We start from the raw sequence: 20,288 nt of genomic DNA on the forward strand, positions 1-20,288 counted from the left end.
TCCAGAGGCAGAACTTTTGCCAAGTGTGTCAGAGGTTCTGGGTTCTAATCGGTACTAGTAGTATAGTTTATTTTCCTCATCAAAACCAATTGTTTATTAGTGGTTGTATTTCAAGCAGGGACATGTTTTTTGTGCATTAGGTTTTGTGATTTCACCATAACAAAATATAGAGAGTCTCTCAGTCCCCGCAACGGATTCAGGCGCGCGTCACAACAGAACACTGTAACTTATGCCGAGTTCAGACTGCACGATTTTAGCCCCGATTTTGGCTCGCCGACAGGTTTTGAGAAATCGCCGACAAATGCCCGAAATCACAGGCAAATCGGTGCTCGTTCACGCGAGTGACAATCACGCAGTGTGAATGAGCAAAGACGCGATCTGAGAGAATCGCCGACGAGTCGCCGACGCCCGTGAGATATTTGGCATGCTAAATATCTGGACCTGTCGGCGATTCACAATCCTGCTGTGTGAATGTGTTCTGACTGAAAACTACATCGGCGATGACCGACAGCCAATGAGAGAGCAAGAGACAGGGAGGAGGAGGAGGAGTTATAGACCAGAATATCAGTATTTTAATAGATAGGCCTATATTTACAATTATATCAAACAGAAACAAAGCACAAACATTTGCATGACCAGCAGCAACAGCAGGACATTTGCAAAATTATTTATTTACCCCCAACTCTCTTTGCAAAACACAGTCCTTGCTCCCCTCGTCTTCCCAACCATTTCCTGCATAAACTGTTTTTTATTTTTTATTTTTTTATTTTCGCTACAAATCAGTGCACAGACAATTTGTAGGCTATCATTTTTAATAACAAATTCAGTGTCGCGCGAGAACTCCGGTCTCACGCACGCGTGATCTTCCGTTATTTCCTATCACTTCTCGCGTTTGTTTGGTTGTGAAACGTAGTTTGCGGACCAGGCAGAAGTTGTCGGCGATTCTTTCTTTTGTAAAGTCATGCAGTGTGAAACCTCCTGTCGCCGATCCATCGTGCAGTGTGAACACAGCAGCAACTGAACGTTACCCCAGATAGTCATGCAGTGTGAAAACAACAGTGACCCGATTATTTTGAAAATCGTGCAGTCTGAACTCGGCATTATCTGCACCACTGATCGCAGAGGCAACGAGCACTTTGGTCACTTTTTTTCAAAAATAACATTTCAGATCGCCTCTTATTTAACAAACGAACGAAATGAATGCTCTACTAGAGTTACCTGGAGATGTTTTATTTGTTTGTAATGGTAACGTTACATCCGTGCCGCGAGAAGTTTCAATGGGGACATAACACACCCGCAAATTATGCCTATGCTCGTGTCCGACTCTTCGCTCGGTCAGTCTGCCGTTTCCTCTTTCTCTGTTCCTCCGACAATGCTTTCCTAGCTTTCTGCATCTTATATGCCGGCTCAGCCATGACGATAGTGTGACAAACTCAATCCATCTATACCTTGTTCCTGTGTGTATGTGTGCAGTTGCCGTAAAGGAATATGTTACATCGCGAGAGCTGATATCACGCGATACTTCATGACGCGGCCCGCTGCACCGAAGTTGCAAGTGAGATTTTTTCGCTCACAGGCACCAGGGGGGGTCGAGACGGCCACCATTCAACCCGAAAGAAGTTATATAACCATTTCAATAACTCTGAAGCTGTTCAGTTAAGCTAAAAAAGCTGCATAGTGTCCCTTTAAACAAGTTCAGGTAGTTAAAACGTACTCGGTTACTAACGTAACCTCTGTTCTCTCTAGAGAGGGAACGAGTACTGCGTAATATCTTACGCTATGGGGAAAACCTCTTTTCCTCGAGATATTGAAGCCAAAAATTATCCTTAATTTTTAATCAATGCAAAACGCTTTGCGGCAGATATAGCTCGATAAGGCTGGTACACTGGTTTTCATCGCCGAAGCGAACCAGAGCGTATTGTAAGCACGGCAAGATACGCAGTACTCGTTCCCTAAACTGGGTGGCCATACATGTGTTGACACTCGTGGAGCTGCTGCATCAGTCAGTGAGCGATACGCAGGCCAAACTCAGCATCTGGGCCGACACAGCGGGGCAGATCGCACTGAATTCTAGACCGCCAAAAGCTTAGCTTGTAAGGCGGGGACCTCCAGGTTATAGTATTTTATAAATGTAGACGGCGAGGCCCAGCCCGCAGCCGTACAAATATCTTGCAGAGTAATCCCGCTAGACCATGCCCACGAAGAGGCCACGCCTCTCGTGGAGTGCGCTCTGACACCCAAGGGACACTGCAGGCCCTTAGAGGTGTAAGCCAGCGCTATGGCATCAACTATCCATCTGGATAGGCTCTGTTTTGATGCGGCAAGTCCCTTAGAACGTCCGCCAAACAAAACGAAAAGCTGCTCAGTCTGTCTAAAACCAGACGAGCTGGACACATAAGCTCTTAGTGCCCTGACGGGGCAAAGGAGACTCGCGTCCTTCTCCTCATTGAGAACCGGAAGGGCGGACAGGGAAATCACCTGGGCCCTGAACGGTGTGTTGAGGGATTTCGGCACGTACCCGTGCCTAGGTTTGAGTATGACCTTTGAGTCATTAGGCCCAAACTCCATACATGACGCGCTTACCGAAAGCGCTTGTAAGTCCCCTACGCGCTTCACTGAAGCGAGAGCCATGAGAAACACCGTTTTGAAAGACAGATGTTTCATGTCTGACAAATGGATTGGCTCGAATGGGGCACCTTTCATGGCTTCCAACACCGTGGAAAGGTCCCACATCGGGACTGAAGGGGGCCTGGGAGGGTTCAATCTCCGAGCTCCCCTGAGGAAACATTTCTTCCCCAGTGGCTGGCCAGAAGCCGGTTTTGCAAACGTTGCTATGGCCGCCACGTATACTTTGAGCGTGGATGGGGTTCTGCCCTTATCCAGCAGCTCTTGAAGGAAGGAAAGCACTTCCGTAACCCCGCAGTCTACGGGTGAAAAGCCCTGAGCTTGACACCAAGCAGAGAACACAGACCATTTCGAGGAATAGAGCCGTCGAGTAGACGGAGCTCTAGCCTGCGTGATCATGTTTAACACTCCCCCCGGGAGGTTAGCGGGTACCCGTTGATGGCCCATGCGTGCAGGGACCACAGATCCAGGTGAGGATGCCAAATCGAGCCCCCTGCCTGAGAGAGGAGGTCTCTCCTCAGTGGTACAGGCCACGGGGCAGTGCTGGCCAGCTGCATCAGGACTGGGAACCAGGTCTGGTTTGTCCAGAGCGGGGCCACGAGCAGCACTGGGCATCCTTTTTCCCTGATTCGTTCCAACACTTGAGGCAGGAGCGAGACAGGGGGAAAAGCATATAGGGGAACGCGGGGCCAGACATGGGCCAGCGCATCCCTGCTCTTCAAGCAGAAGTTCGGACACTGAGCGTTTTTCGTGGGACGCGAACAGAATCAGCCAATCGTCCAAGTAGTTCAAAACTCGCATGCCCCGAAGTTACAGGGGTGCGAGAGCAGCGTCCATGCACTTCGTGAATGTACGGGGTGCTAGGAACAGGCCGAACGGCAGGACTGTGTATTGATATGCCTGGTCCTCGAAGGCGAATCTCAAGAATCGCCTGTGATGGGATGCTATTTGTATTCGGAAATAGGCGTCTTTCAGATCTATTGACATAAACCAGTCCTCCTGGCGAACTCGCGCGAGGATTTTCCTGGTTGTAAGCATTTTGAACTGGCGCTTCACAAGTGCTCTGTTCAGCTGTCGCAGATCTAAAATGGGTCTGAGACCTCCATCTTTTTTCGGAACCAGAAAATATCTGCTGTATAGGCCCCCTTCGCTCTGAGCCTGAGATAAAGGTTCTATAGCACCTTTGCTCAGTAGTTTCGCTATCTCGGCTCAAAGTAGATGTGCTACTTCTGTTTTCACCGTGGATTTTACGCGCGCCGTGTAACGGCGGGGGCGTCGAGCGAACTGTAGCGAATAGCCTCTTTTTATAGTGTTCAGCACCCATTCTGTTACCCCAGGAAGCTGTGCCCACACTTTCGAGTGAATAGCTAGGGGTAGAATGAGATCTGGGCTCTGGCCATGACATAGTGACGGCAAGGGAGCTCCGGCGTGCTGTAACGCAGACACTGTGTTTACAGTGTTCAGCACCCATTCTGATACCCCAGGAAGCTGTGCCCACACTTTCACGTGAATTGCTAGGGGTAGAATGAGATCTGGGCTCTGGCCGTGACATAGTGATGGCAAGGGAGCTCCGGCGTGCTGTAGCGCAGACACTGTGTTTACAGTTTGTGAGGCGGGGGCGCGCCGATCGCGGCGGGCAGCCTGGCCGCGCTCAAATCCCTTATAGCAGTTTGCTGAGGGAGAGAGAGTGGGGCGAGCCCCGTGGGGCTCAACATGTCTGTGAGTGAATGTGGGCGCGGGACAGCGGGCACATTTACTGCACTGAAAACACCGTCGGCCTGAGCTGACTGAATGTGTGTTGGTTTCGTTTTTACAGAACCCGTGGGACATGTGGTGTGTAGTGTCTGTGGGCACTGAGACGTGGGCACATTCACTACGTTTAGTGCACAATCGACATGAGACGATTTTGTTTGTGTGAGCCCTGCATTTTTGCGGGCTGTGTTTGTGTGTAGAAATGAGCACTGGGTTGTGGGCATTTTTATTACACTCATAACACCATCGGCTGTGGCCGGAACACCAGAAAATACACTGCTTATGTGATTTATCTGGGTCGCCGTGGAAACAGCATTTGTGTGCAGGCAAGCGGGCCGTGGCACTGGCTTGCTTACTGCAAAATACACTGGAACAGTCGCATTTTCTGGAACTGAACGAGCGAAAAAATTTCGGTGGAAGTCTGGCCGCGGCGAGACTGAAACACCGTCGACTTCCTAGGAGGCTAGGAAGACTTGTGTTGGTTTCGTTTTACAGAAACCGTGGTAGTGTTTGTGGGCACTGGGTTGTGGGCACATTCACTACATTTAATGCACAATTGATATGCGTCGATTTCATTTGTGCGAGCCCTGTACCGTGGCGGGCTGTGTTTGTGTGTAGAAATGAACCCTGGGCTGTGGGCATTTTATTACACTCATAACACCATCGGCTGTGGCCGGAAAACCAGAAAATACAATGCTTATATGATTTTTCTGGGTCGCCGTGGAAACGGCATTTATGTGCAGGCAAGCGGGCCGTGGAACCGGCTTGTTTACTGCAAAATACACTGGAACAGTCGCATTTTCTGGAACTGAACGAGCGAAAAGTTTCGGTGGAAGTCTGGCTGCGGCGATACTAAATTTCTATCTGCTGCGAGAGCCGGGATCGAACATGGGTCTCTCGCGCGAAGGCTTCGGGTTCCGCCACTGAGCCACAGGGGAGAACTACATTAGCACAAGCAGATAAGAGAGCGTCATCACAGTTTTGTGTGTGTCGGCGTTTGTTTGCAGGTGTGCGTGTTATACAACAGGCTCATTGCTGCAATATTGACATTTTCAGCCGCTCAAACTAGGAGCTGAGAAATGTTTGAGAAATGGAGATTAGTCTGGCCTCGGCGGGACTAAAACACACTCTTTTCTCATTTTGCTGGTGACGCACGCCCATGGGGGGCGGGGTAGATTTCTTATAACGTAAAGAAAGCTAGCCGTGGTTTTAGGGCTCGCGGTCTTGATGCTGGCCCGTTTCCCTGACGACTCGCGGACAGAAGGGGGAGGTCCACAGAGCTCGCCCAGTCCTCACTGTCCGACGCCAGGATAGAGCAGCAGGTCTCCTCTACAGATGCAGCTATCTCGTCGTCATTAATGGCGAAAGCGGCGGCGCGCGGCGGCCGTTATCCGTCAGTGAGCGACTCGAGTGAAGCTGGTGAAGCTGGCGGGCGAACCGGCGAGCTTTCACGGGCTGGAGAAGGCTCGGGGACCCACTGAGTACGGCACTTTTTTACGGCACGGCACTGCAGCGGGTGGAAGTGCAGTCTCGCTGAAGGATGCCAGGCGAGTCCTCAGAGTCACCGTAGGCAATCGCTCGCAGTGAGGGCAGCCGCCGTCGGCGAGCGCGAGAGCTGCATGATCCTCTCACAGGCAGGAAACGCATCACATGACGGTCCCCGTCGCTGAGTGTGGCTCGGCACGAGCCACAGGAGGATGGCATTTTTAAAAAGACGCGGCTCTTTTAGATGATAGACGTGTGAGTCGCGGGGCGAGCACACACACACACATACACACAGAGCAGAGTAAAGGATATATAGTACGCCGGAAAGCGCAGCAGGTACGGCGGCTGAAGGCGGCGAGGTGAAGGCCAGCGACTTCAGGCTCGAGGGCTCGTCCCGCTGAAGGCTTGCGTCGACGGCGCGGCTTCTCACTCCGGATCCAGCGATGCGTGAGGCTTCGCTGAAGAGATGAAATTCAGTGTACCAGCCTTATCGAGCTATATTTATAGGGCGAGACCACGCCCTTTCTGGCGGGACGTGAAGAAATGGGCGCGAAGTGCCCCCATTGGTCAAGACGTCACGCAGAGCCGCTCTCGATAGGCTGCTGCTTTTGCCGCAGAGCAGCCAATAGGCGCGCGAGCCGCCTCGCCTATGTCTGCTTGCTGCCGCAAAGCGTTTTGCATTGATTAAAAATTAAGGATAATTTTTGGCTTCAATATCTCGAGGAAAAGAGTTTTTCCCCATAGCCAGGGCTGGACTGGCCATCGGGCATACCGGGCATTTGCCCGGTGGGCCGACGTGCTTTGTGGGCCGATAAATCTCATACTTAATTTTTTTTTATTAATTTTTTTTTAAGAACGGCCCATAAAACTCGTATATCGGCGGCCCATTGCGTTTAGTTTTGTTTAATTGGCGGCTCTGGGATCTTTGTGCCGGTGTAATGCATTGGACAAAAAAGTCAGCGTAGGTTTTTCTTTTTCTCACAGACTGGCGCATGATGAAACGCGTAGATCAGCAGCCCATTGGTTATTTTCTTGATTGACACTGGGCTGGTCCAATCACATCTTTAAACTCCTCCCCCTTTGAGCTCTGAGTGAGCGAGCAGTGTCAGTGTGTAGGCTATCTGTCAAAATAGTCAGAGCGATGGAGAAGAAACGCAAGGAATGTGCAGAGAAATAGCGTGAAAAAGAAACTTCACAGGCCCTTCAAGTGTCTGATGAGGATAGCGAGGAGGATAAGGAGAGAGATGAGTGAGTGCAGAGAACTGTGGTAAGCAGAACTAGGCTACTGTCACAACCAGGGATGTAGTTGAGGCTAAACGCACGTAAACGCCGTTTACGCACCTCCCAATATTCGGAAATAGCGTTTACCCACCTCCAAAGTGCGTTTATCCACCTCTAAATTGCGTTTATCCTCCTCTAAATAGCTATAAATTAAGCTTATGTCGTTTTAGTTTTATATTGTTCATTACTAGTTTCATAGGTTGTTAAACCTAAGACGAACTCTTTCATATTGCGCTGCATTACTGTCAGTGTTGTTGACTTTTACTGACGGTAAGGTTGCGCTGTTGACGCTCGCGCAGCCTCTCGATGAGAAATCTACACAAATGAGCGCACACACACACTCAGTTAACAACATACTGCCTATAAAAAATCTAAATGGAGTTTTTATATTTTTTACATATGTTAAGCAACCTCAATTATTTTTCCTGAACACCATCACGATTGAAAATGTGACATTGATTTCCTACAACAGTTCAATAAACAGTTAAAATTAAGTCACTTACATTTTAGATGCAATATTGGCTGTTTTTGTTCTGTTTCAGCAGCGAAAATAGTTCCAAACAAAAATCACAGCAGAACCACGGCACATCTCACAGGAACACTCAACCTGTTTTCATTAGGCTACTGAATGATTCAGCATTTTGAAGGAATCGATTGAGTCAAAGATTCAATGACCCATTCATAAACATCTGTCTCATTCTTGAATGAATCAACCGTTTGAACAAATCGTTTGAATGAATGAATCAATGACTCACTCATTAAGACGGTCGCCTACCGCCACCTACTGGCGGTTTCGTGTTATGTTTAAAAGTAGATCATTCTGTCCAACGTTTCTTATTTGTAAATTTAAATCAATTTCATAACATTATTTTATGCAATTGGAATTTTTCAGTGTAAATGATTTAATTTGATCAGCCCTATAGTGTCTTATTAATCGAAATAATTGAATTTATTGATCAAATTTAGGAATTTAAAATGAAAGATGAAGCATAAATTTAATAAGATTGGGGGAGGGGATGCCCTTTAAAGGTGCAGATATTATAATATGCCGATTTAAATATCAAAGGTGATTGAACACTGATGAGAATATATTGTTTCAGAATAAAAAAAATAATAATAAAAAATCCGGACGAGAAACTTTTTTACTCGGACAAGTGAATGACAGATTAAGCGTATGAAAAGGCTTAATGTCAAGCCCTCCCTATATAGCAATGTCATCAGGAGATACACATACACCGGTAGGCAGTGGCCCACCTTACCGGGTGACCACGTCGTGGTCCACCAGAATTTATAGTTTACCCACCTCTTTTTTTACCACTACACCTCTGGTCACAACACTACCCACTACCCAGTTACGCATTATTTACACATCTGCATATTTGACGATTACGCATTTTATTAGAATTGTAATGAGACAATAATGAGTAATGAGTTTGTAAACCATATTTTTCTTCAAAATAAAAGCTCGATGCCGTTTCCGTCAAAATAAAAGATCATGTGCTTATCTCTGTATAGAAATTAGTACGGAACTAATTATGAAAGTTGCTTTTATTTTTCAGTGCATTTGTTTTACAACATATGGCTATTACTGCCATGGGATTAATATTATAACTATTATTATGTAGTAGTGTAATGTAGACAGACACTATATCACAACTAAAAGAGTTTTGAGTTTTTCTTTGTTCAATTTGCACACTGAATATGGGTTGGAGCTCTTTATTTTTAACTCTCAAAGTGCACCAGATTGATGAATTTAACATTAAAAAGCACAAAATTTTCTTACGGGGGAGCATGCCCTCGAACCCCCCTAGAGGGACAGAGGTGCACTCACCACAGATTTCACAAAAACCTGTGGGAAAAAACGGTATTGCTAACCCAGCTTATAGCTTTCTTTAGGATTCATCACTGTGGAGTATAGTTCAACTTAGTAGTTATTTTCATCGGTTAACTCTTACTCAGTCCTATTCACTTATGGCATTAGTGGTTTTAATAGGAGTTGGTATACATATTCAAGGGCGTGCAAAGTTCGGTTGTGTTATATAGTGGGCCAGTCTGGGCCAAAATGCCCGGGCCGATTTTTTGTCCCAGTCCAGCCCTGCCCATAGCGTAAGAATATTACGCAGTACGAGAGATACTCTCGTAAGAGAACACGGTTTGCAAATCTCCTGCACTCTTTTTTCAAAACTCAACACATTTCACACTGTGATGCACTTATGTTTCAAAACACTAAACACATGCAGACAAAAGTTAAACACAACTACAACAGTTATCATCGTTTACACACAATGACTCACACTTATTTCTAATGATGTGACCAAACCAACTGTACATAATACAAGATCAGTTCAGAGTGGCAAAATTGACTCAAAATGTTGCACTGAATGTTGATACCAATAATGGATGGTAACTAACAATATAAGAGGGAGAGAAGGAAGAGTGTGTGTAAGAGGTGGTGAACAAGGAGGAAGAGGATGAAGACGAGGAAGAGCAGATGTGGAGAATGTAGTAATTCCCATTCCCCGCCCTTGCACATTCCTGACCCTCAGTCACCTCTCAGATAATTTAATATTTTTCACTTTTTCAATGAATTAAGTTATCAATTCTAATCCTATTCCAGCCCTGCACATCCTGAATGCGACCACTGGATATTCCACTTGGTGCTAGTTTTAAAAAAAAGACAAATGAATCCAGCCCAAAATGTTTATTCATCAAATGTTTATTCATCAAATGCAGGTTACAACCAATGAGTGTACATTCAACAGTAAAGGTATGATGGCTGCTTAAAAAGCAAGACTACATATAATGACATGGATGTGATGTAACCATAGAATATCACAGACTTTAAAAATTTGCATAAGTGCAAAATAATAAGCTTGATGATTTCTGCATGTAAGATGATCTGAGAGCTGCATTTAGCTGCTCAGGGTTTGCTTGTCAAACAGGTACTCCGCCATCCTGTTGTTGCCAGCATCCATCTTGGAAAGGTTGGTGATGTGGTCACCAATCTTCTTGATGGCCTCCACCTGCTCATTCAGGTAGTGAGTCTCCAGGAAGTCACACAGCTGTTGGACAAGACATCAGAAAATATTTTAGGACATTTAGTTCAATAAATGAGGATGGAATAAAAGCATTAAGGAGCAAAGAACATGGACTTACATGTGGGTCTGTCTTCTCAGAGGCGACCTTATGTAGATCCAGCAGAGCCTGATTGACGTTCTTCTCCAGCTGAAGAGCGCACTGCATAGCGATCAGTCCATTGCCCCACATATCACGATCAGGCTTCTGAAGAGAAAAAGAAACATGAGTGAGCAAGGTCCCATGTAATTGAGAGATGCTAAGAAACACTAGTGAAAAACGAAAATCAACAATGTTTACTAAACATCTGTTCTGTGTGTGCTGAAACACACTTAATTCAACAGACCTTTACAAATAAGGCATAATGTCATTGCATATAAAACAGGGTTACACTGTTTAGTTCAGAATACTATCAAGCACCTTTACGTCCTGAAGGACAATTTTCCCGCCCCTCTTGTTCTGGAACTCCATGAATTTCTCGGCATGCTCACGCTCCTCCTCACTGTTCTCCTTGAAGAACTTGGCAAAACCAGCAAGAGCCACATCATCCCGTTTGAAGTAGTGAGCCTGATTGGAGCGAAATCAAAAGAAAGGATTTAAGTCAAATTTCTACAGGTGCACAATAATGATAGGGGAGCGCGGGGCACAACCTAACGCGGGGTTAAATGTAACACGGACCTTTTACATAGTTAGTCAGGATCAAGCAGGTTGTGTTTCCGCCCTTTTTCTCTCGCTGCCTGAAGACGGTCCCGCGAATTTGTGGAAAGTTTTGATATTTCGTGAAGATACTGGACAAAGAGTGTTTTGACACCATGCAAGTAAATTTTTTCATCATGTTTTTTTTTTCAGTTTTTGAGTTGGGTGTGTACGTTTCAATCTAACTCTATAGTATATTGCCTTAATCACTGTCTTGTTTGCTAAAACATAGCACCATTTTGAAACATGTCAGCAATTCCTAGCAACTGTTAGCTAGGCTTAAAATATGTTTTACACAGCGGGGTTAGTTGTAGCACAGTGTTACAACTAAGCCGCCAAGTGTACAATGATAATCAAATGAAAACAGGGAGCCATGCACACAACTTTTCAGGTTTGAGTATTTATACATTTAACTTTGTTGGTCTTTCACAAACAATGTTGGAATTTAAAATGTTTAAAATTTAGTTTACTATGCATTGATCACATGTTTATTTATTAAAAATATGGCCTGTTTTTAATGCAATAAACCCTTTACATTTAGATTTTTAAGCTGATTTGTATTATTAATACTGTTATTATTAATAATAATTTTACATGCATCTGCCACACACAAATCTAATTCAATTGCAATATTTGATTATTTTATTTATTTATTGCAAAACTGTGCAGCCCTTTTCTGTCTCTATCCATGATATTGATCCATAATAGAAGGATGATTGGATGAGGGATGGATGTATGGATATCTATCTATACAGATGCACAAACAATATCAAACTATACAAATAAAATGGTAATTAATTATGTGTGTTACACACAAGTGTTACAACTAACCCCTCTGTCTGTTACAATAATTAATTATTAACCCTGGATAAGTTGTAAGTTGTAACATTTGCACTTCTGTCACTTGCAACAGTACGAAAATGGTAGGTCCTAGAAAAAAAACTTTAAGTATTCATTTGTAGCAGAGATGTGCATGTTGCTTGTGTAAAAAAAAGGTTGAATCTAACTTAATATTTTTTTTAATAATTGAGCCAAAACCAAAATGTGTTAGGTTGTGCCCCGCTCTCCCCTAAATCATATTACTGCATCCACATAATTACTCTTTAAATTTTCTTTTCAGTGTAAGTTAATGTCTATTTCTGTTATTTTTAAAGAGTGCAGGAAAACAATGATGGGTTGAATGGCACAATCGCTGCTGCATGCAAACTTGTGAAAGGGGAGAAAGTGTCTTTTAGCCAAAAAAGGATTTAATAATTAGCTAGAGGACAGACAGCTTGTCACAAAACCAAGATAGTACTAGCAAAAATTCCGAGAACAGAATGAAAAAAAGAGATAATTACCATTGAAGTGTAAATGTAGGAAGCGTAAAGCTCCAAATTGATCATCTTGTTGATCAAAGCCTCGCAGTCGCGGTCGTAGTTCTGGCGAATCTGAGAAGTCTCCATTTCTGCGGTTTATTATCACACCGTTGGTGCAAAAATAAATAAGAAATGTAAATAGATTTAAATAAATTCCGGCGAGATCGAAGTTCCGTTCAATCACTGTTGAAGCAAGAACCTCTTCCTATCTTCCTGAAGCTGTGAGTGAAATGAAGGTGAGCATTTGTCTTATATAGGCTACGATCAAAACATGATGCGTCACTGGAAATGAAACCAGCCAATCAAAAAGAACGAGCTGAATCATCTGAATGAGCAAGCGACAAGACTCTCCGTTCAACTGTGTCAGTTTCTAAGATAACAAAGACCATATCAGCTTTCATAGTTGTGTATTTTATTTCCATCTTCATATAGCATTAAAAACGGAATCCAACAGAAAATAACAACGATTGACACCTTTAGTAGCTACATCTACAACATATGCTTAGCCTATAACCGTATAAGATTCAGTCAAATTCACTATACTTAACAAAAATGATCCAAAATGTCATGTCAAGTAGATTTTGACATTTTTTTGTAATATATTCAAATATAAAATAATTTAAATTTTGATGTGTTGCTCACTTCTGATGACACAACTGTGCCATTTTCGCAACAAAAATAGGTCAAATCTGCATCCAGACATGCCTATTCTCTGCCTTCATTCCAACTGTTTGGCTAAATACGTCTTTCCTGTTTTACTCTTCTTGCATCAGCACATGCATCCTCAGTGTGTGTCAGCAACAAGTGTAAACCACACCTGACACTATAGCTGTGCCCTCAGAACTATGTGAGTAAACAAAAGCAAATTGTGCTTCTTTCCCCCAGGGGTCAACACTGATCTGCTGCAGGTGGAATCAGCCGTTCTAGTCTCTCCTATAGCAAGGGGTCAAGGTTGGTGATTAACTCTTATAAGCATGAAAAGGATTTATATTTTTTCCCCTGTCTGCTGCTCATTCACTCATTCTCCAGCAGGATAATCCATAGTGATGCAGCACATACGTGTGATGCCTTCAGCCAATCAGCAATGTCATGATGACAGAAATTTTCTGTAGCTCCCAAGTCACATGACATTTATAGCTCAGTTGATTGGCTCAGAAGAGTCATGTCCAGAACTGAGTGCCCATGAGGTGTTGTAGATGTAGTTGGTGTCAAAGTTAAAGAACAGTCTGACACACGTATACTGAAGTTAAATTCTCAAGGCCAGTTTTTCCCCTACAAGGGAGCATTAGAATAGAAGTCATTTACACTAAAAAGTCAACAGATTGGTCCATACTTCATTGAGGCCAAAGCTTCTGCTGATGACAGCTGTGAAAAGGTTTCTGATTTTACTTGAGCATAGCTTCTGCCTTTAAGAGGGTTTGTTAGATATGGTTTTATCTAAACAATAGATCCTTTGGTCCAGACTTTATGCTCAATCCAGCCCATAATGTTTATTCATCAAATTCACTATAGCTTAACATAAATTAGTGCACATTCAACAGGAAGCATTGGCTTGATGAGAGAAAACGATTAATTAAAAGAGCAACACTCAATTCTCTCTATTTTTCAATTGGTAACTGCCAGTAAAAGAGTAATCAGTCAGGTGACTAAGCAATTTTGTACTAGAAATTGTCCATGAAACCTAGAGCTGACATGGAGATACATCTCTTGTGACTTGTTTTTTTTATTGTTTTTTTTTACTATTAGATGCGAACATTTGTCACGTGATAAACTTACTATAGGTGTGAACACTTTGAATTAGGTTATAGTAAACGGAGTATCACTAATCATATATAAGTCATATATTTGTTGTATATAAGTTATGATTATTTTACAATTGGTCAAAAAATGCATTTAAGGTGTTAATTAAAAACTTCTTAAACCAAACTAGTCATAATCACACAGAGGGGAAAATATTTAAATAATTTATAATAAATACTGCAATAGAGTGCTGAAGGAATGAGGCATTTTAATAGGCCAAAACCCAAAAATGAGATAGTGGTCTGTGGATAACACAAGCTCAAGATACTTTCATGTTTTATTCTATGACATAAAATATACACCCTTGTGATCTTTTAAAGGTTTTACGCCATGAATATGCAAATTAGCCCCACCTTCACCCACTCACACGAGCTCAGGATACCTGATCCACTCGGTCAACTTTACTGTAGTAAACGTTGCACAATGGCAAGTGGAAATACTGGCTTCGTTCAGCCATATATGTTTGAACCAGAAACAGATTCAGAAGAAGTGGAAGAGTCAATTACAAGCTTGTCTACAAGTCGATGTATCAGAATGGCAATGCGTTTTATGGGGATGGGAATGGGAATGGTAGTTAATATGATTAGCCTTTTGCTTGTGATCAAACAGCTAATAATGTGTTGCTAATGTTAGACAAACCATGTTCCCGTTCACCATCTCAGAGTCAGACAGCTGCCTTCAAAAATCAGCATCCTTACAAACGCTTCGAACAACTCAGAACGTCAGTGGAGAAAGGAATATAGTTCATCATAACATCGTAATATACATCATATACATAATTCACCCACTATATTGATAAATGTACACAATTTTTCATATCAACAGAAAAATATATCGGGATAACCTGGATTCTCTTGAGACTCCTCTGCTTCGCAGGACAGTAATGATGATATGCTAAAGCCCTATTAGGGTAGTTTGTGACGTAAGAAACACCGGAGATTTCAAATCCCGTTTTTGAGACCTACGAATTTGGACATGGTTTGTCTTAAAGCATATTAAAAACACCACATAGACATAAACAACATTAAAAACTTGATTTTCACCACAGGGGGTCTTAAAGCTTAATCACGCTGAGATGAAAAACTCATGTACTCACCAGTCTACTTTCACAGCCTAATTGTGTTCATAATCATGTTCTTGCAAACTCTTCTAACTCAAATTTTCTTGGAAAATGTTTAAATAAAGACTGAAAGAGTTGAGCTTAGTGATCGTGATGTTGAAATCATGTAACCTAAGTGCAGTTTGTTTATAGCCAACGCTTATTATTTCTGGCGATTGAATTTAGGCTTTAAAATTAATAAAAGAAGTGTTAATTTGTGAAGATTATCATGATGAACAAAACATCTAAAATCATAAACTTTTGTTGGTCACAGATCTGATATTCTGCGATAATCCAAAAGCCAATGGAAAAATCCTATTGGGATTTTATCGAGGGGACCAGGGTGATGCTAGTCTCAGTCTCAGCCTCAGACGTCACGTTGGCTGAACGTCTGATACATATGGAACACTTTTCTGGAAACACTTCAGGAGTTTCGAAGTCGCAATCTGATTGGTTGAATTCTACAGGATGTCCAGTAGACGTGTGTGTCGCGTTCTTTATCGGTCCACCTGGAAACAAATGCCGTGACGCCAAAACCCCTCGTGGAAGAAGAAAGCCATTGTGTTTACAACTGTGACAATGAGCACTTACCAGGATCAACCAAACGCTGGATTTTCAAAACTATGTGAAGTTCGTGGCTCCATTGTTACAGTAAACTTGCACAAGGGATTAATAACTTATTAGATGCACACCGGACTGTTATTGATCGGCATTAAATTGTCACGCCCCTAAACATGATGCGGTACAAAACAAACTGTGACTGGTTGCGTGTCAGTCAAACATCCTCTTGGGCAATCAATTTTGATTTCATGGTGACTTTAAGTTATAGGGCAATTACTTCAATAACTTGTTTCGAGAAACTTTTGTATTTATTTGTGTGTGAGTAAGTTTATGTATAATAGCATTTCTCATCAGCAGTGCTGAAGGTTAAAGTAGCTGTAATTAAATTAAATTTGATGTGTAACTGTATTTAACCTTGTAACAGGTGTAATAAAATGGGCAATAATAAAGTGTAATACGTGTAATAAAGTGCACATGGTGTTGGATGTGTGTGTATGTATATTTTTATACATTCATATAATATAAATGACATGATCAAACTTGAACCTAGATAATTTCAGCAGTTTTAATGAAAGAATCATCAAAATACCTCATAGAAATGCGTACTTTAGTTTCCCAATTTATCTTGTGGAGGTGAGGGTAGATGAAATGGGCCACCAATTAATCACCAGTCTTTCTCATATAACAATTGTACTCTGAAAATCACAGCATTTTTCCTCATAGATACCATCAATCTATAATTCATGATTCATTACCTCCATGAATGTTAATAGATCAACCTTGAATAACTGGTTGAATACAGCTTAAAACCCAGACCCCCAATTTTAAAAACAAAGACAACTCAATCCAGTCTCAAATGTTTATTCATCAAATTCTCTAGATTAACATCAATTAGTGTACATTCAACAGGAAACCACTGGCTTGGCTAACATCATGACAAATGAAAGAGCAAATCTGCATTATTCTATAATATCAAATTTTAATTGATTTGAACCTTTCAACCGTTGAAAGAGTTCTGCATAAGAGCTGTGTGATAAGAACATGTAATATGCTCTTAAAACCTAATGATTTAAAAGCATATTAGAGGGACACTTTGCACCATGCGGATGACCTAAGGGCTGCATTTAGCTGCTCAGGGTGTGCTTGTCAAACAGGTACTCCGCCATCCTGTTGTTGCCAGCATCCATCTTGGAAAGGTTGGTGATGTGGTCACCAATCTTCTTGATGGCCTCCACCTGCTCATTCAGGTAGTGAGTCTCCAGGAAGTCACACAGCTGTTGGACAAGACATCAGAAAAGAATTTAGGATGCAAACTTCAGCGAGAAGTGAAATTGCTTTAAAAAGCAAATTTATGCCGGGGACACACTTAACGAGATAACGACTAGCTGAAACAGTCTATAAGTGTGTTCAGTTCAGTTTTAGAATGTTTCCAACGACTGGAGTAGATTTTAAACACCGACTGAACGCAACGGTCTCTGACTCGGCGCGTTTGCTGACTTACGAGTCACGACTGATCAGTCGTGACTCGTAAGTCAAATTACATTCATAATCGGCCTTACAGCCGTTAAAGGTGCTGTATGTAACTTTTTCACTCTACTAAAGCATAAAAATACCATAATACATATATTGAGGAAACAAGTTCACATACACGTTTCTCTGAAAACACTTCTACAGCCAGTTATTTTACTTTGAAATATGCGTTTCCAGGCTGGAATGTTTGTTTTTGTTTTGGTCTGTGATACTGCACGTTGACAATTTGCCAATTTTCATTGTCCATTGCGCTCGTTCCTGTTGCGTGTGCTCAAACTGGCAACCCGTGTGAGTGCTTTCGAGTCTAAGGAGAAGGTGGCGGGAGAAACGGCGATCTCCGATATTTTGAATTAGACTGCAGTACCTATTTCGACCGACTATTTCCGTCATTCTTACAGACTGCACCTTTAAGTGTGTCCACGGCTTTAGAGTCTCAACTTCATAAAATAAGGATCACTCACATGAGGGTCTCTCTTCTCAAAGGCGGCCTTATGTAGATCCAGCAGAGCCTGATTGACGTTCTTCTCCAGCTGAAGAGCGCACTGCATAGCGATCAGTCCATTGCCCCACATATCTCGCTCTGGTTTCTGGAGAGAAAAACAAACACATGAGTGAGCAAGCTCCCCTTTAATTAAGCAGTCCCTTACAAATAGGCATAATGTCATTCCATAACGATGCTTCTAGAGTCAGCTTTGCTGTTAAAAAAAAACGGGGTTACACTGTTCAGTTCAGAATACCATCAAGCACCTTTACGTCCTGAAGGACAATGTTTCCTCCTCTCTTGTTCTGGAACTCCATGAATTTCTCGGCATGCTCACGCTCCTCCTCACTGTTCTCCTTGAAGAACTTGGCAAAACCAGCAAGAGCCACATCATCCCGTTTGAAGTAGTGAGCCTGATTGGAGCGAAATCAAAAGAAAGGATTTAAGTAGAGTCAAATTTCTACAGGTGCACAATAATGATAAATCATATTACTGCATCCACATAATTACTCTTTAATTGTTCTTTTTCAGTGTAAGTTAATGTCTATTTCTGTTATTTTTAAAGAGTGCAGGGAAAACACTGATGGGTTGAATGCCACAATCGCTGCTGCATGCAAACTTGTGAAAGGGGAGAAAGTGTCTTTAATGCATTATGAAGTCAAAAAGGATTTAATATTTAGAGGAGAGACAACTTGTCACAAAATAAAGATATGACTAGCAAAAGTTCGGAGAACAGAATAACAAAAAAGGGATACATACCATTGAAGTGTAAGTGTAGGAAGCGTAAAGCTCCAAATTGATCATCTTGTTGATCAAAGCCTCGCAGTCGCGGTCGTAGTTCTGGCGAATCTGAGAAGTCTCCATTTCTGCGGTTTATTATCACAGCGTTGGTGCAAAAATAAATAAGAAATTTAAATCGAAGTTCCGTTCAATCACTGTTGAAGCAAGAACCTCTTCGTATCTTCCTGAAGCTGTGAGTGAAATGAAGGTGAGCATTTGTCTTATATAGGCTGCCTACGATCACAACATGATGCGTCACTGGAAATGAAACCAGCTGAATCTGGAAGCGACAAGACTGTCCGCTGATTCAGTTTCCAAGATAACAAAGACCATATCAACTTTCATAGTTGTGCATTTCCCCCCCCCTTATTTAGCCAAGTCCGAGACCAAATCCTAGTCGAATCCGAGTCCAACTAAATACTAGCCTACTGTATGTCATAGTAATATCTTAGGATTGTTTTAACTATTTTTGTTGTTGATTTCACATCATCCCAATTAACAGTAGGCTACAAGAAAACTAAAAATCCCCATGTAACGGAAGCCGGCTTTACTTGTATTGTTACATATTTCTGAGTGAAACAGCTTTTGTAGGCTACTGTGAAAAACTAGACTTGACTAGACTTAGGCTATATTATTCAATTCAGTTTTGGTGAATGGGAACAGCGTATTGGGATCATCTGAAGAGACAAGAATGCACCTGTTGGATTTTAAACCTGTGTTGGTGTTATAGGTGGTTTGCTTATGGCTATAGAGACTTGGTCAGGGTAGATATATTGAATGTTACTTGGATGAAAACAAGGCTGTGAGGGAAATTGACCTAGAGTCCTTATGGCATGGAGTGTGTAAGGTCATAGATCAAAATAACTTAAAAAACTTACAACTTTCATAACTGTTTAATTGAGTTTTTGTATAGCCTACTGAAAGTTTTTGGTAAAGATGTTTTGTCAGCTGAACCGTTGTACAATTCACTGAACACACTGTACTTCCATCCCTACACTGCCTTATTTATTTTTTGACACTAAAGAAAACATGTATTTTTTGATGTATTTATGGTTAACAAAACAAGAAAAAGAAAAACAGTTATTGTTTTATATAAAAAAGACACATTCAGAACATTTAAAATGATTCTAAACTTCTTGTCAAATAGATTGAGATTTTTAGAGTAGCAATATGTTATATTCAAATATAAAATAATTTAAAATGTGATATAATATGTTGCTCACTTCTGATGACACAACTGTGCCATTGTGTATTTTCACAACAAATATAGGTCAAATCTGTATCCAGACATGCCTATTCTCTGCCTTCATTCCAACAGTTTGGCTGTTTATACTCTTTCTATGAGCTCGATGGGTCAAAAAAACAAAGTGAAATGTTTAGCCATTGACCCATAGGTGTCTGGTGGTTCACACACTGGTATAGGTTAGGCCTGGTTCATACTATCAGGGTGGGCTGTTTAAATTATTTATTTATCTTAAATTTGAAGTAATTTAGATTTAGAATTTAAATTTAATTAGCTTTTATTTCTAATAAATAAAAAGGTTACAGTTTATTTTGATGGTCCAATTAGACATACTGCATGTCAACTAACTATCATTAGAGGATTAGTAGATTGTAGAAGACTGTTGTGTTATGTGTTAGGTGTTAGGGTTCAGGTTAGTAGAATAAGTTACTTGTAGTACTAGTCATGTGTGTTGGGGGACCATCAAAGTAAAGTGTTAGCAGATATTAAGCAGACAGTCTACTAATACTTTAATGAGAGTTA

The 20,288-nt window shown here is 41.9% G+C and overlaps 2 protein-coding genes across 2 annotated transcripts; both read right to left on the reverse strand.

The window, feature by feature from the left end:
* Positions 1-10,041: 10,041 nt before the first annotated feature.
* Positions 10,042-12,484, reverse strand: LOC130106260 (ferritin, middle subunit-like). Its single transcript, XM_056272287.1, has 4 exons — positions 12,255-12,484; positions 10,639-10,785; positions 10,300-10,425; positions 10,042-10,205 (listed from the first exon to the last, which is right to left on the reverse strand). Exons 1-4 carry the CDS (start codon positions 12,357-12,359, stop codon positions 10,056-10,058), a joined length of 528 nt encoding a protein of 175 aa, XP_056128262.1. The 5' UTR covers positions 12,360-12,484; the 3' UTR covers positions 10,042-10,055.
* A 4,353-nt stretch (positions 12,485-16,837) lies between these two features.
* On the reverse strand, positions 16,838-18,720 carry LOC130106261 (ferritin, middle subunit-like). The gene is made up of 4 exons (XM_056272288.1): positions 18,503-18,720; positions 18,010-18,156; positions 17,724-17,849; positions 16,838-17,006 (listed from the first exon to the last, which is right to left on the reverse strand). Exons 1-4 carry the CDS (start codon positions 18,605-18,607, stop codon positions 16,857-16,859), a joined length of 528 nt encoding a protein of 175 aa, XP_056128263.1. The 5' UTR covers positions 18,608-18,720; the 3' UTR covers positions 16,838-16,856.
* Between the last annotated feature and the right edge of the window lie 1,568 nt (positions 18,721-20,288).

Source organism: Rhinichthys klamathensis, unplaced genomic scaffold (genome assembly GCF_029890125.1).
Source record: "Rhinichthys klamathensis goyatoka isolate OS25496 unplaced genomic scaffold, OSU_Roscu_1.1 h1tg000333l_1, whole genome shotgun sequence".
Taxonomy (NCBI): domain Eukaryota; kingdom Metazoa; phylum Chordata; class Actinopteri; order Cypriniformes; family Leuciscidae; genus Rhinichthys; species Rhinichthys klamathensis.